Source organism: Aquarana catesbeiana, linkage group LG03 (genome assembly GCF_042186555.1).
Source record: "Aquarana catesbeiana isolate 2022-GZ linkage group LG03, ASM4218655v1, whole genome shotgun sequence".
NCBI classification, from domain to species: domain Eukaryota; kingdom Metazoa; phylum Chordata; class Amphibia; order Anura; family Ranidae; genus Aquarana; species Aquarana catesbeiana.
Genome location: NC_133326.1, coordinates 408,136,860 through 408,154,793, shown reverse-complemented (window position 1 = coordinate 408,154,793; position 17,934 = coordinate 408,136,860). Strand labels below are relative to the sequence as shown.

The 17,934-nt window shown below is 41.2% G+C and overlaps 1 protein-coding gene across 2 annotated transcripts in view; it reads right to left on the bottom strand.

The window, feature by feature from the left end:
- The window catches only part of DOCK2 (dedicator of cytokinesis 2), a 475,532-nt gene that overhangs the window by 71,483 nt on the left and 386,115 nt on the right, over positions 1-17,934 (bottom strand). For both annotated transcript variants that reach the window (XM_073620719.1, XM_073620720.1), the window contains exon 47: positions 3,770-3,907. In XM_073620719.1, coding sequence (XP_073476820.1) covers positions 3,770-3,907 — 138 coding nt within the window. The remainder of the gene's footprint in view (positions 1-3,769; positions 3,908-17,934) is intronic.

Genomic DNA, 17,934 nt, shown 5'->3' with positions numbered 1-17,934 from the left:
TGTAGTAGAATTCTTATGTTGTATGACTAGTAATAATTATATTTATTAATTATTTTACTAGTCAACCAACATTAGAATTTTTCTATAGCCTATGGGTGGATGCATTTGACCGGAAATGTACGATTGCAGCGTCGTACAGTTGCTCCATCAAATCTTCTTAGAACTTTCGACAGACACCACAAGCCAAAGATTCGACGTTTATATGTTTTTCGTTGCTTTGTCGAATCTTCGTCGTTCATGTTGAATGGTCTACTCTACCCCACAGTCAGCCAACTTTCACATTTGTTTCTCAATCTCCAAGTGCAATGGCGGGCGCGGCATCCGACGTTGTGTCAGATATTGATATGGCATTATAATATAGAATCTATAATAATAAATCCCCCCCCCCCACAACACGGGCAGCCTCTGAGGCTATCACAACACTAGCAACACTAGTATCACTATCAAGTTCACAACACTAACACAATAGCAGCAGATAATTATGAAAAAGTTAAGTTCAACTGTAGCTTGCTTCACTATTTTTCTGCTGCTGGGCTTATGCTTAATGGCTAAATAATTCAGGTTCTCTGACAAACGGACCAGCTAAGATTGACTGTCTTCTGAAATGATTCAGTGTGTGTGTCTCTCTCTGCTAGCAAATTGTAAGTGAAAGTAAGTTGGCTGTACGTGTGTACTTAGTTCTAGCTATTTTATTGCCCCTCCTCTTTGGTTACAATCGGCCAATAACATTCATCATCATCATTATTTTTATTTTACTTCCGCCACCCAATTCCAGCAGTGATCTTTTCTCTCTATGTCGAACCTTTTCTCTCTATGTCGAATCTTTTCTCTCTATGTCAGATCTTTTCTCTCTATGTAGAATATTCTTGGACTAATAGAGTTAAGGTTAGGCACATTTGACCACAGGTTCGATAGACACAGACTGTTATTGTCAGCGTCATGTCGAATCTCCTATCTATATCGAACTGTGTACACTGGCGGTGTACACAGTATCTAATACAGTGTGTACAGCTTCTACTACTTTTCTGGTGGTGTACACAGTATCTAATACAGCATGTGCAGTTTCTACTACACTTCTGGTGTTGTACACAGCATACAATACACTGCAGCTGTTGTACAGTTTCTAATACAGTGAAAGCATACACACAGCATCTAATACAGTGTATACCGTTTCTACTACGCTTCTGGTGGTGTACACAGTACACAATACAGTGCAGCCGTAGTAGAGTTTCTAATACAGTGCAGGCGGTGTACACAGTATCTAATACAGTTTGTACAGTTTCTACTACTTTTCTGGTGGTGTACACAGTATCTAATACAGTGTGTACAGTTTCTCCTACACTTCTGAAATATCACATGGTCTCATATATTTAACTCCATCCAGGTGCCGTCCATTTCTTCTGATCATCCTTGATATGGTTCTACACCTTCATTTGAGTCCAGCTGTGTTTGATTATACTGATTGGACTTGATTAGGAAAGCCACACACCTGTCTATATAAGACCTTACATCTCACAGTGCATGTCAGAGCAAATGAGAATCATGAGGTCAAAGGAACTGCCTGAAGAGCTCAGAGACAGAATTGTGGCAAGGCACAGATCTGGCCAAGGTTACAAAAAAAATTCTGCTGCACTTAAGGTTCCTAAGAGCACAGTGGCCTCCATAATCCTTAAATGGAAGATGTTTGGGACAACCAGAACCATTCCTAGAGCTGGCTGTCCGGCCAAACTGAGCTATCGGGGGAGAAGAGCCTTGGTGAGAGAGGTAAAGAAGAACTCAAAGATCACTGTGGCTGAGCTCCAGAGATGCAGTCGGGAGATGGGAGAAAGTTGTAGAAAGTCAACCATCACTGCAGCCCTCCACCAATCGGGGCTTTATGGCAGAGTGGCCCGACGGAAGCCTCTCCTCAGTGCAAGACACATGAAAGCCCGCATGGAGTTTGCTAAAAAACACCTGAAGGACACCAAGATGGTGAGAAATAGGATTCTTTGGTCTGATGAGACCAAGATAGAACTTTTTGGCCTTAATTCTAAGCGGTATGTGTGGAGAAAACCAGGCACTGCTCATCACCTGTCCAATACAGTCCCAACAGTGAAGCATGGTGGTGGCAGCATCATGCTATGGGAGTGTTTTTCAGCTGCAGGGACAGGATGACTGGTTGCAATCGAGGGAAAGATAAATGCGGCCAAATACAGGGGTATCCTGGATGAAAACCTTCTCCAGAGTACTCAGGACCTCAGGCTGGCCCGAAGGTTTACCTTCCAACAAGACAATGACCCTAAGCACACAGCTAAAATAACAGAGTGGCTTCACAACAACTCCTTGACTGTTCTTGAATGGCCCAGCCAGAGCCCTGACTTAAACCCAATTGAGCATCTCTGGAGAGACCTAAAAATGGCTGTCCACCAACGTTTACCATCCAACCTGACAGAACTGGAGAGGATCTGCAAGGAGGAATGGCAGAGGATCCCCAAATCCAGGTGTGAAAAACTTGTTGCATCTTTCCCAATAAGACTCATGGCTATTAGATCAAAAGGGTGCTTCTACTAAACACTGAGCAAAGGGTCTAAATACTTAGGATCATGTGATTTTTCAGTTTTTCTTTTTTAATAAATCTGCAAAAATGTCAACAATTCTGTGTTTTTCTGTCAATATGGGGTGCTGTGTGTACATTAATGAGGAAAAGAATGAACTTAAATGATTTTAGCAAATGGCTGCAATATAACAAAGAGTGAAAAATTGAAGGGGGTCTGTCCCCACTGTGTATGTATATATATATATATATATATATATATATATATATATATATATATATATATCAAAGTTTGTGAACTCTATAACTTTCCTAAAGACTAAATAATAAACAGTGATTTGTGTTATTTTCACAAAACAAATGTAGCAGAACATCTTTCTATATTAAGTTGCGCTATGCTCTCATAAAAGTGAATTCTTGCAATAAACGTTAATAATGTTATATTTTATACTTAAAGTGACTCTGTGCATAAGAAAATAAAATGAAAAAAATGAATTGATTATCTCATTGGATCATGTTCTGAATAGTCCACTGTTTCAAGGTGATTTTCAAACGTGAAATTATCACCCAAGAGTCCTGGTTGAAAAAAGATAAAGACCTCCACCTCTACACACACTGCTGCTTACTGTCTCCAAATTATCTCCTATTGCAGGAGATCGCTCTCGCTTGTGGCTTAATACCCAGCCCGGGCCTTTTGATAGATGGAATGATAATCCCAGCATCTTCTCAGAATGTAATCCTTCAGAGGCACGTATTGCCCATTGTTCCCCATAAAAACATAAAAGCTTCCATAGTGTAAAATCCTAGGTAACTTGTAGCAGATAAAATGTAGCAGAATACATGTTGGCCTAAATCTATGAAGAAAGATTATTTATTTGCAACATTTTGTAACAGAAATGAAGAAAATGTGTTTTTTTCAACATTTTTGGTCTTTTTCCATTTATTTAGCAAAAAATAAAAAACCTGGTGGTGATTAAATAGCACCAAAAGAAAGCTCTATTTGTGTGAAAAAAAATGCTTAAAAATTCATATGGGTACTGTGTTGCATGAATGCGCAATTCTCATTCATAATGTCACAGTGCTGAAAGCTGAAAATTGGCCTGGGCAGGAAGGGGGTGAAGTTCACAGTATTAAAGTGGTTAATAAAGAAAAAAAACAGGATTTTATTAAATTAGGATCTTAAAGAAAGGAGAGACTGAAAATGTTGGGTGACTATCCAATTAGATGATATCATACCAGTTCTCTCGCACCATACTGCTTTTCCACCTTTATTTTCAGACTTTTAAAACACTCCTCCATTCGATCATGGAAAGGGCGAAGGTCTTCAGTCACCCTTTTCTCGTGTATTCGTATTCCAACACAAAGCAGAGGTGTCTAAATTAAACAGAATAGTGCAGCAGTGATTATTCCCATTTTCAAATATTAACAAAATAAAACAATTTTCTATTATATGATTGTGCATCTGACATGATGGTTACATTTTACATGTTTGTGATTATTTGACATTTGATCTTTATGAGTTTAAATATCTCCATAAAAAACATGTTAGCATAAATTTAACATAAAAATATATTCACACAGCCCAATGACCCAAGTAAGGAGAAGAGTCCCAGTTGTGGTCATACACATTGAGCAAAACTTATGAACCTTTGGAATAAACAATATGTTGCACAAAATATGCACACTAGTAAATATTTATAGAACCTTATTCAGTCAAATAGGAATAATACAAATAAAATAACATTAACTCAAAAATAATGTGGTTATCTAAGGTCAACCAATGGTATGATTCTTCCATAGGTTAGGTTTCTAAATATATTAGCTATATTGCCAATGTGCCCACAACATAGTTACTGTATATAGTTAAGTTAAAAAAGACACAAGTATTTTGAATTCAGCCAATAGAATAAATACATTGAAAACCTGCATATACAGAACACCAAACACACATTTGATCCAGAGGAAGGGAAAAAACATTTACAGAACAATGGCCAATTTGCTCCAACAGTGGAAAAACTCCTTTCTGATTCCTGAACTGGATAATCAGGCAATTGGATAATCACTGGATTAACAATTTCTGTTTTTTTAAATGTTATTAACCAGTTATGGTTATTTAGGAATGCATTCATTTCTTTAACAATCTAGTGAGCTGGCCAGAACTAGCTCCTCGGGACGTAATAGCTCTACTGTGAAGAAGCCTTTCCATATGCAAAGGTATAATCGTTTTTCTCCAGATGCAGAGGGTGTCCCCGTGTTCTTTGTAATGACCTTAAAGTTAATACCTTCACACCAAGTTTGCGATATGGGCCATTTATGTATTTATATAATGTGATGAAATCCTTTTTCTCAAGGGAGAATAGGAAAAGGGAATTCAGCTAATCAGTTTTTATAGCAGAGGTTCTACATGCCTTTTTTTTCAGTTTAGTTGTCCCTTTCTGCACTCTCTCCTCAGTTCCACAAACAAAGCTAAATTAACCCTAATTACAGTATTTTTCACTCCATAAGATGCACCTGACCATAAGACGCACCTGGGTTTTAGAGGTGGAAAACAAGAAAAAAAATATTCTGAACCAAATGGTGTACTAAAATATTTAACAAAATATAACAGAATATTATTTCAACCATGTGAAGTGAACAGCAGTCAACAATGCCATTAAGAACCATCATCACTGTCATTAACAAGTTTTCTGGGAACCCCAAGAACTCATCATCGGTAGTGTCAGAATTTATGAAGTTCAGTTGCTCACAATTACTGACATCACTTTCTTCGCTATCTTCACATACAATACTATGTTTAGTTCCATCTAAGGCATTGCTAATGCCACATTTTTTGAATGACTGTACAACGATTTCCTCCTTCACTGAGTGCTATGATGTTTTCACCCATTCACAAACTTAAGTGGTAGTGGGCCTCTTCATTCGTCCAGTAGGTATCAGATCATGGTTACCAGCAGCCATCCATTTGTTCCATTCTTCTCGCATAAAGACTTTAAATGGTTTGTTGATGGAAATGTCCAGAGGTTGCAACTGGCTGGTAAGACCCCCAGGAATTACAGCTAGATGATCTTCACTTCTTTAAAGCACTTTTTTGTAGTTTCGCTAACATGTGCTCTATACCAGTGGTCATCAACCTTGTCCTCAGGGCCCACTAATGGGCCAGGTTTTATGTATTACCTTGGGAGATGCAGGCTAGAATACTGCAATCACTGAGCAGCAAATGATATCACCTGTGATGTATTTCAGTTATCTTGCAAACCTGGCCTATTAGTGGGCCCTGAGGACAGGGTTGATGACCACTGCTCTAAACTGGTCAAGCACTAATAAGGCAGGTTTTTCAGAAGTCCTCCAGGATGTTTGGACCACACTTTTTCAACCCATACTCTTATTCCATTTTCATCCATCCATCCTTTCTCATGAATATGTACAACTCCTCGTGGAATCACTTCTTTTGGAAATGTTTTCCTTTTGAAGATTAAAATGGGCAGTAATTTGGTGCCGTCTGCTCAACAAAACAACACAACTGTGTAATGGGTTTTCTCATGACCTGAGGCTTTCACAGTTATGGTTTTGGCACCTTTCAGATCAACAGTCCTATTAGATGGCACATCAAAGGTTAGTGTGACTTCATCCACATTCCCAATCTGGCCAATTTCAAAACCATTTTTCTTCCTAGCATCAATTACAAATTTATGAAAAGACTCTTAGATGCACATTCTTTTGGCATTTCTTGCGCAATTCTAGTTTTGGTGCGCATAACAAGGTCATATCGCCTCATAAATCTGTAGCACTACGATGGTGATCCAGTAAAATCCTGAATGTGTTTCTCTACAGCAATGCGTTTGGTTTCATATATTATATGTTTTGTAGAGACTGAGAAGCCATTATTCCGGTGACGAGTGATCCATTCTTTCATGTCCACGTCTAACTGTGGCCACTTGGCAGCATGCCCACGAAAAGTGTGCTTACTTTTATTTGCTTTTTTGCAGCTGATCCTCCTGTTTCCTCCACTCTCTTTTTTTAGATGGAGGTGGCCCAAAATGTCTCTCCGCTGCTCTGTTTCCATGTTCCTTAGAATATTTTACTATCTCCAGTTTAAAAGGAATTTTACATGCTAGTCTTTTCTGCTTTATCATCCTTTCTGCTTTAGCACCTGGTCCCTGGCCCTGCTGTGGGTGGCTGGGCTGGCACCTGATCCCTGGCCCTGCTGTGGGTGGCTGGGCTGGCACCTGGTCCCGGCAGTGGGTGGCTGAGCTGGCACTTGGTCCCCGCAGTGGGTGGCTGAGCTGGCACCTGGTCCCTGCAGTGGGTGGCTAGGCTGGCACCTGGTCACTGCAGTGGGTGGCTGAGCTGGCACCTGGTCCCTGCAGTGAGTGGCTTGGCTGGCACCTGGTCCCTGCAGTGGGTGGGTGGGCTGGCACCTGGTCAGTGCAGTGGGTGGCTGGGCTGGCACCTGGTCAGTGCAGTGGGTGGCTAGGCTGACACCTGGTCACTGCAGTGGGTGGCTAGGCTTGCACTTGGTCCCGAAAAAACAAAAGAATTGTCATGAATGATCACCCTAATATATGGACTTAAGCAAGGAAGAATGAGTAGTTAATGAAAAAATACAAGTAATTCTTCAACTGCCCAAATATAAACCATTCACCTAATTGAATGTAAGTTAATTAAAGTTAGGTTTGTTTCTTCTGAATCAGGTAGATGCATATCGAAAGAAGCAAGCAAGCCACAACAGGTACCAGCCCAGCCACCCACTGCAGGGACCAGGTGCCAGCCCAGCCACCCACTGCAGGGACCAGGTGCCAATAGAAAGAATTCTCTGGAGAAAAAGAGAGGGCAAACAGCCCAAAAGGGATTCTTCAAGGAGAAAGAAAAACAGTTTTTTAACAAAAATAATAATTACTTTATTATAAATAATTCCACCATATACAAAATTGAATGGGATTTCCACAGCTGAAAGTTTCTGTATGGTCACCATACAGAAACTTTCAGCTGTGGAAATCTCATTCAGATCCACGACTAATTAAAGTGCTGATCAAATTGGCCAATGTTTGGGCCCATACATACTACAACTATTCCTGGACACCTTATCTGTTTTACTAGGAATTAACCACTAATCAACTGACTTCTGTTTGATTGGTTTGAATGAATGTGTGAATGGTATTGCTATCTGTGTTCTGATAACGTTATCAGGTTATATTATTATGTGGTGAGGTAGCTTCTATTTTTTAAATTTTGTATATGGTGGAATTATTTATAATAAAGTAATTATTATTTTTGCTAAAAAACAGTTTTTATTCCTTCTTGAAGAATCCCTTTTGGGCTGTTTGACCTCTCTTTTTCTCCAGAGAATTCTTTTTATTGGCACCTGGTCCCTGCAGTGGGTGGCTAGGCTGGCACCTGGTCCCTGCAGTGGGTGGATGGGCTGGTACCTGTTGTGGCTTGCTGGTGTGTCCTCTCACTCCTCTCCTCTTCTCTTCTGCCCGTTCCGGGCGGGCACTGTTTGCCGAGGCGAGGGACTGGAAGGGACTCGGAGGAAGGTGACGATCTATGAGGGTACACTTTTAGGTTTGCAGCAGCAGGTGAGCAGGCCCAGTGCACAGAGCAACACATAATGACATTGCGTGGGTGTGCCGCGCGCTTCCGCACACTGGCCCTGCTCACCTGCTGCAAAGCTTCCTGGGCTGGCTTCTTCTACCCGGGCCGGGCTCCCTTCCCTTGCTTTATGATCATCATGTGTGCTGCTGGGGCCTGGCCGGGCCCGAAAAAGATGATCGCTGCATGGTATTGTCTACGGCCAGCCCGGTATTCAATATTCGCTCCATAAGACGCACAGACATGTTTTTTTTTGGGGGGGGGGGGGGGAGTGCGTCTTATGGATCAAAAAATACGGTAACTACTTCTCCTTTCCCTTAGATATTATTTTTCTGTTAATTTTTTGTTTATATTTTTATTATGCTTGTTTGGTCATTTTGTTTAAGTGTCACATTAAAAAAGCAGACTCAGTATCACTATGCTGACTGCCTGTGCATGTGCGTGTGGCCACACACACAAAAGCAGCGCAAAATGCCTGAGGCAGCCATCTTTGCTATGGGGACGGAAGAGAGGCAAAGGGTGTTGTTGTTAATGATGGAGTGGGTCATTTACAACATTGACATTGAAACACAGAAAAATGATGGCAGAAGAAAGAACAAATGGTCCATCAAGTCTGCCCTATTTTATTTATTTACTTGTCTGAATAAAGGTCTATGTTTGTCGAAAGCAATTTGAATCCTTTTACTGTTAACTGACTCACTACCTCTGCAGGAAGTCTATTCAAAGCATTAACTACCACTTCAGTAAAATAATACTTTGATTAGTTTTGAATTCTCTTTCTGCAAGTTTGCGGTCACATCACCATGCTCCTTTCCTCCTGCTAGTTTACGAACAGTAAAAAATCCACGCCAAGGAAGTAAATAAATTAAATCTGTGAAAAGATTAAATATGTGAAAAGATAAATGTGCTGTGTGACAAATACAAAAAGTTGCCTCCCAGATGTGTAAAAATACACTGTGGCAAAAAATAAACAAAGAAAGGGGGCACTATACTCAATACCACCCTTTTCCAATTATAATGTATGATGTATATCACTATATACCACTCAAAACGTTGACATAAAACTCTTGATGAAATATTTACACAAATAAATCATGTGTCTTCATATAGTGTCCATTCTATCCACATGTGTCTGCAATAATTCCAATATATGAAGTTCTTCAGTGCTTTATCACTAGTGCTTCTTCACTATAAAACAATTTTCTGCCTGGTGCTCACTTATAGATAAAACACTTACCAGACCAATGTGACCTCTTTATGCAAAAAGAAGGTCAATATGTGCTTTTGCTTTAAGATCCTTTGCAATCCTCACGATAACCAAGGCTCTGTAACGGCTGCTAACGCCTCCAATCCACCATACCACCATAAGGACCAAGAGAAAAAAGGCTACATAGTGTAGTAGTAGTGTAGTGCTGGCAGGGAGATGATTAAGCTTTGACAATCAGAGTAATAGCTTGTGGCATACGTGGTTGTCATTGTTGTTATTTCATTGTTGTGAATAGGGATGAGCCGAACACCCCCCCCGGTTCGGTTCGCATCCAGAAAATGCAAACAGGCAAAAAATTCATTCAAACACGCGAACACCGTTAAAGTCTATGGGACACGAACATGAATAATCAAAAGTGCTCATTTTAAAGGCTTATATGCAAGTTATTGTCATAAAAAGTGTTTGGGGACCTGGGTCCTGCCCCAGGGGACATGTATCAATGCAAAAAGAAGTTTTAAAAATGGACGTTTTTTTTCGGGAGCAGTGATTTTAATAATGCTTAAAGTGAAACAATAAAAGTGTAATATTCCTTTAAATATTGTACCTGGGGGGTGTCTATAGTATGCCTGTAAAGGGGCGCATGTTTCCCGTGTTTAGAACAGTCTGACAGCAAAATGACATTTCTAAAGGAAAAAAACTAATGTGAAACTACTATCGCTAGCGCCGCCTATAATGAATTGTCGGTCCGGCAATACACATAAAAGTTCATTGATAAAAACGGCATGGAATTTCCCCACAGGGGAACCCCGAACCAAAATTAAAAAAAAAAAAAAAAATGCGTGGGGGTCCCCCTAAATTCCATACCAGGCCCTTCAGGTCTGGTATGGATATTAAGGGGAACCCCGTGCCAAAATTTTTTTTTTTAAATGGCGTGGGGTCCCCCCAAAAATCCATACCAGACCCTTATCCGAGGACGCAGCCTGGCAGGCCACAGGAAAAGAGGGGGGACAAGAGAGCGCCTCCCCCTCCTGAACCATACCAGGCCACATGCCCTCAAAATTGGGAGGGTGCTTTGGGGTAGCCCCCCAAAGCACCTTGTTCCCATGTTGATGGGGAGAAGGGCCTCATCCCCACAACCCTTACCCAGTGGTTGTGGGGGTCTGTGGGCGGGGGGCTTATCAGAATCTGGAAGCCACCTTTAACAAGGGCACCCCCAGATCCCGCAGATGTACCCCTACCATTTCACAAAAAAAGTATCAAAAAGGTTAAAAAACACAAGAGACGATTTTTGACAAGTCATTTATTAATTTCTTCTTCTTCAATCTTCTTTCTTCTGGTCTTTCTTTGGTGTTCTTCTTCTTCCTCCATCTTCTTCTTCTCCATCTTCTTCTTCCTCCGCTCTTCTCATCCCGCATCTTCCTGTGGCTTCTCTGCTCCGTCCGCACGATCCGCCTCAGTGGGAGTCTTCCGCCGTGTGACGCTTCGGAGAAGACTCCCACTGAGGCGGATCATGCGGACGGAGCAGAGAAGAAGCCGGAGGAAGATGCGGGATGAGAACAGCGGAGGAAGAAGAAGATGGAGAAGAAGAAGATGGAGGAAGAAGAAGAACACTGAAGAAACCAGAAGAAAGAAGATGGAAGAACAACAAATTAATAAAGGATGTGTCAAAAACCGTCTCATGTGTTTTTTAACCTTTTTGACACTTTTTTTGTGAAATGGTAGGGGTACATTTGTACCCCATTACCAATTCACACAGGGGGGGCAGGATCTGGGGGTCCCCTTGTTAAAGGGGACTTCCAGATTTCTATAAGCCCCCCGCCCACAGACCCCCACAACCACTGGGCAAGGGTTGTGGGGATGAGGCCCTTCTCACCATCAACATGGGAACAAGGTGCTTTGGGGGGCTACCCCAAAGCACCCTCCCAATGTTGAGGGCATGTGGCCTGGTACGGTTCAGGGGGGGTGCTCTCTCGCCCCCCCTCTTTTCCTGTGGCCCACCAGGTTGCATGCTCGGATAAGGGTCTGGTGTTGATTTTTGGGGGGACCCCACGCCATTTTTTTAAAATAAATTTTGGCGTGGTGTTCCCCTTTAAATCCATACCAGACATGAAGGGTCTGGTATGGATTTTGAGGGGGACCCCCATGCCATTTTTTTTTTAAATTTTGAAGCAGGGTTCCCCTGTGGGGAAATTCCATGCCATTTTTATCAATGAACTTTCATGTGTATTGCTGGACTGACAATTCATTATAGCCGGCGCTAGCGATAGTAGTTTTACATGACTTTTTTTCCTTTAGAAATGTAATTTTGCTGTCAGACTGTTCTAAACATGGGAAACATGCGCCACTTTACAGACATACTATAGACACCCCCAAGGTACGAAATTTAAAGGAATGTTACACTTTTATTGTTTCACTTTAAGCATTATTAAAATTACTGCTCCTGAAAAAACGTCTGTTTTTAAAACTTTTTTTTGCATTGATACATGTCCCCTGGGGCAGGACCCGGGTCCCAAAACACTTTTTATAACAATACAATGCATATAAGCCTTTAAAATTAGCACTTTTGATTTCTTCCATAGACTTTTAAAAGGTGTTCCGTGGCTTTCGAATTTGCCGCGAACACCACAAATTGTTCGCTGTTCAGGGAATGGGCGAAAAGCCAATGTTCGTCTCAAACTCATGTTCGATGCGAACATAAAGCCCATCCCTAGTTGTGAATAACAAGTGTTGGCATTCACAACAAAAGCCACCAACTATTACTAAGACTGTAAAAGATGATTCTCTTCCCTGCTGGTGCTAAGCGGGAAGTCAGCAGAGTCAATGCGGCCCTGTCTAAAGTGAGCCTTATAGAAGAAAACAGACTTCATACCTGCCTAGTAACCAGGCTTTTCACAGCCAGCCAGCAAAATCCAGCCCAATCCAATGTTATCTCTTCTTCTCTCCTGCGTCTTTTTTCATTTTCGCCCCCCTCCCCACTCTACCTATGAGTTAAAACTCCATTTCCTTGCTAGAACAGGGCCAAGTGCTCTATGCTATGCTGTGCTCTATCTAACCTAGGGGATTCCATAATGAAATAAAAGATGTAGTGAAACTTTTTTAAATTCTTATTTGCTACATAATTTCCCAGTTGGTCAGTGCATTCATGTCTGTTTGTAAGGTAGAGATATCCTATAAGGATTATATTCTACTACATATTTTGCTACCATCTGCAAAAAAAAAATTGTATTTTTACATACTGTAGTTAGTCAGGTTGAAAAAAGACACAAAACAATCTAGTTCAACCAAAAAAAAAAACTCCATATACACAATTATATACCTACAGCTGATCCAGAGGAAGCCCAAAAATCTCAATAAAGCATGATCCAATTAGCTCCAGTGGGGTAGAAATAAATCCCTCTCTGATATCCCAAGAGGCAATCAGATATTCTCTTGATCTATAAATGTTAGTATCCAGTTACTGAATATTTATCGCATTTTGGAATGTAGCCAGCTCTTTTTTAAAACAATCTACTGAGCTGGTCAGAACTAGTTTTTGAGGAAGTCTATTTCACATTTTCACAGCTCTTACTATAAAGACACCCTTCTATATCTGAAGGTTAAATCTCTTTTCCTCCAGATGTAAAGCATGCCCCTTGTCCTCTGTAATGACCTGAAAGTGGATAACTCAACACCCATTTCACTACATGGACCACTTATGTACTGTATTTTACATGTTGATCATATCCCCCTTAACCACCTCTTATCAAGATAGAATACATTCAGTTCAACCAATCTTTCTTCATAGCTGAGTTTATCCATGCCTCTTATCGGTTTAGTTGCCCTTCTCTGCACTATCTCCAGTTCTCCGATATCCATTTTGTGAACTGGTACCCAAAACTTAACTGCATATTCTAGATGAGGTTTTACTCATGATTTGTACAGGGGAAATATGGTGCCTCACTCTCTGGAGTCTATACCCCTTTTAATACAAGAAAGTACTTTGCTAGCTTTAGAAACTACAGTTTGCCATTGCATGCTATTATTAAATATATGATCTACCAAAGCAACCAGATCCTTCTCAAGCACTGACTTCCCCAGCTGTTCCCATTTTGCATGTATGATGCATGAATGTTTTAGCCCCCATGTGCACAACTTTACATTAATCGACATAAAACCCAACTTTCCACATAGTTGTCCAATTAAATAGTGCATTGAGGTTGGTTTATAAATTGTAGACATCCTGTAATAACATTATTCCACTGCAGAGCTTGGTGTCATCTGCAAACAGTACATTTAATCCCAGACTCTATCTTCATTATAAATAGGTTAAAAAGTAAGAGTCCCCCAAACTAAATCATGGGGTACATCACTAATAACTTAAACCTTTTAGAGCATGAATCAGAAAATCAATACTCACAGAAAATGGTCTTTTAGCCAGTTTTCTATCTATTTACAAACTGAATTTTCTAAGCCTGTAGACTTTACCTAATGCATTGGCCATGTATGAGGAACTGTGTCAAATGCTTTTGAAAAATCTAAGTATACTATATCCACAGCCACTCCTTTTTTAAGTTTTTGCTTACCTCCTCATAAAAAAAAAAAAAAACAGATTCCTAAAAAAAACCTCTTTTATTAAACTCTCAAGTATCTTCCCGATTATAGAAGTTAAACCAACCGGTCTGTAGGTACTTGGTAAAGACTTTGAACCCTTTTTAAATATAGGCACCACAGTGGCCTTAAACCAATCCAGTGGTACCATGCCATTCATTAAAAAGTCTTTAAAAATGAGAAATAATGGCTTTGCAATAACAAAACTCTTCGAAGACCCATGGGTGTACACCAGGAATGTCCAAACTAAGGCCCTACAGCTATTGCAGAACTACACATCCCATGAGGCATTGTAAAACTCTGACATTCACAGACATGACTAGGCATGATGGGAATTGCAGTTCCTGAACAACTGGAGGGCCATAGTTTGGAGACTCCTGGTGCACACCATCTGATGTAGGTGCTTTATTCACCTTTATTTTGTCCAAGTTTTTCTGGACCATGTCAGTTTTGAGCCATTATGAATCATTTGGGGCAATACTATCCCCATTACGAACTTACTTGAGCTCCCGCATTTTCCTTTGTATACACAGAGCTAAAGAAGGTACTTAAACTTGCCTTCTTTTTGTCCCCAGTCATCAACTCAAAATTACCTAGTAAAGGGCCTACATGCTCAGACCTGACCTTTTTACTGTTATTATATTTGAAGAGTTTTTGGGGGTTTCTTTTACTCTTTCACTATATACTGCCCAATGAGAGCTATTTTAAATCTCTGGTGCTGGAGGAGCAAGGGGCGGTATAAGGTGTAGAGGAGTCTGTAATACCTGGCACAACAGGGAACAGTAGCCCTATGCAAAGGGCAAGGTGTGTTTAAACCTTACTGCAAAGTGGGTCAATTTTTTAGGTAAGTAATTTTTTGATTAAATAGCAACACGGACATTTGAATTAAAATTTTTAATGTATGCAGTCAAAATTGACATATTTATGAAATATATACAGTATGTCACAAAAGTGAGTACACCCCTCACATTTTTGTAAATATTTTATATCTTTTCATGTGACAACACTGAAGAAATGACACTTTGCTACAATGTAATGTAGTGAGTGTACAGCTTGTATAACAGTGTAAATTTGCTCTCCTCCCCTCAAAATAACTCAACACACAGCCATTAATGTCTAAACCGCTGGCAACAAAAGTGAGTACACCCCTAAGTGAAAATGTCCAAATTGGGCCCAATTAGCCATTTTCCCTCCCTGGTGTCATGTGACTTGTTAGTGTTACAAGGTCTCAGGTGTGAATGGGGAGCAGGTGTGTTAAATTTGGTGTTATTGCTCTCATTCTCACATACTGGTCACTGGAAGTTCAACATGGCGCCTCATGGCAAAGAACTCTCTGAGGATCTGAAAAAAGAATTGTTGCTCTACATAAAGTTGGCCTAGGCTATAAGAATATTGCCAAGACCCTGAAACTGAGCTGCAGCATGGTGGCCAAGACCATACAGTGGTTTACCAGGACAGGTTCAACTCAGAACAGACCTCGCCGTGGTCGACCAAAGAAGTGGAGTGCATGTGCTTAGCGTCATAACCAGAGGTTGTCTTTGGGAAAAAGATGTATGAGTGCTGCCAGCATTGCTACAGAGGTTGAAGGGGTGGGGGGTCAGCCTGTCAGTGCTCAGACCACACACTGCACACTGCATCAAATTGGTCTGCATGGCTGTCATCCCAGAAGGAAGCCTCTTCTAAAGATGATGCAAAAAAATCCCGCCAACAGTTTGTTGAAGACAAGCAGACTAAGTTCATGAATGTCCTGTGGTCTGATGAGACCAAGATAAACTTATTTGGTTCAGATGGTGTCAAGCGTGTGTCGCGGCAGCCAGGTGAGGAGTACGAAGACAACTGTGTCTTGCCTACAGTCAAGCATGGTGGTGGGAGTGTCATGGTCTGGGGCTGCATGAGTGCTGCCGGAACTGGGGAGCTACAGTTCATTCAGAGAACCATGAATGCCAACGTGTGCTGTGACATACTGAAGCAGAGCATGATCTCCTCTCTTCGGAGACTGGGCCGCAGCGCAGCATACCAACGTGATAACAACCCCAAAACACACCTCCAAGACAACCACTGCCTTGCTAAAGAAGCTGAGGTTAAAGGTGATGAACTGGCCAAGCATGTCTCCAGACCTAAAGCCTATTGAGTATCTGTGGGGCATCCTCAAATGGAAGGTAGAGGAGCGCAAGGTCTCTAACATCCACCAGCTCCATGATGTTGTCATGGAGGAGTGGAAGAGGACTCCAGTGGCAACCTGTGAAGCTCTGGTGAACTCCATGCCTAAGAGGGTTAAGGCAGTGCTGGAAAATAATGGTGGCCACACAAATTATTGACACTTTGGGCCCAATTTTCACTTAGGGGTGTACTCATTTTTGTTGCCAGCGGTTTAGACATTAATGGCTGTGTGTTGAGTTATTTTGAGGGGACAGCAAATGTATACTGTTATACAAGCTGTGCACTCACTACTTTACATTGTAGGAAAGTGTCATTTCTTCAGTGTTGTCACATTAACAGGTATAATAAACTATTTACAAAAATGTGAGGGGTGTACTCACTTTTGTGAGATACTGTATATGTATTGGATAGTTAGGGGGAGGAAAGTGGTTGTGCGGCACTTCATTTATGTTTAGGATATTTGCTTGATGTGGGAACACATAACAGTGATATAGCTGCAACGCATGTACATTCTTGTTAATATTTTGTTTGGTAAGTGCAGAGTATATTTTTACATGAAAGGATATGCAACAGCCAACATCTTCGGGACTCTATACCACCTCGATATAAGTTTATAATTACTTGTATTTGGTGATTAATAGAGGAGGTATGTGTCAGTCTTAGCATATTATGTTTCTCTAAGTCTGTAAAGAGGAAGTCTAGCTCTGTCTCCGATTCCCCAAGAAATCTGAGGCCTGTAGTGGCATCATGTCTGTTCAACAATTTATAAGAAGTAGATAACATACCTCTAACAATGGGCTGCTTGAGCCATAATGATTCAAAATAATGATTCAGTGAGAGAGTATGGCACTCTAATATCTCTTAGGTGCGCTACAAATATGTTGTAGTTGCTGATATCTCCAGGTATCCAGTGGAAACTTACTATGTATCTCCCTGAGTTCCCCCAGTGGGCATAATTTCCCATTCCAAATGAACTAAGAGAGCTGGTGTCTACATCACTTGCCCAAGATTTAAAAAGACTCCTTTGCAAAAACCACCAAACAGAAGTAAGGGAGGTATTGATGGAGAGTGAGCTCCTTGTTTTTGATTAAATCTCAAAGTTTTTAAATGTCCCCTCCAGAGACAGTCAAGCTTTTTGAGTATCATGGTATCCCCAACTGAGGATTCTAGTTAATGATATTGCTCTATAATAATTTCTGAGATTGGGGAGACCTAGCCCACCATTGTCAGGGGCATGCATTGCTCCTGCTCCATCACAGCTATTGGTCTCGTTTCAGCATCCTGGTTTTGGATGTGATGCATTCTCTCTGTCTGCCTGTCCACCTGCAAGGTGGCTGATGTAGCCAGTCTCTGGGTGGAGACCAAACCTGCTTTAAGCCAGCCAAGCCTGCCGTCTCGTGCTTGTGATATTGTGTTTAATGGAGTGCAGAGTGCAGTGCAGTGCAGTGCAGTGTTCCAAGCTACCTGTTTGTCTGCCCTATCTGCAAGTGTGGATTCCCTTGTTGACGACCTTGGATCAGATATTGAATATTCTTGGAACTCTGCCTGCCTTTTTACTATGGATTTGACCCTGACTATTCTGAACCCTGTCTGCCTTGCACCTGGATTTTTGTTGAACCACTCTGCATGTCGGCCAACCGCAAGTACCTGTTTGCTGTGCTCAGTTTACAACTGCCCCTGCGTAGTAGCCAGGCATTATAGCATTGTGTATAAGTCCTGGGGGCAACCAAGTACCAGTAAGGCCTGCTTGCCTTATGGGAATGGGGGCTGCTATAGGTGAAGAACATAGAAGCCAGCTAATGTGCTTGTCCACCTATGCTAGGGGTAGGCATGACAAGTACTCATAAGAATATGGTAA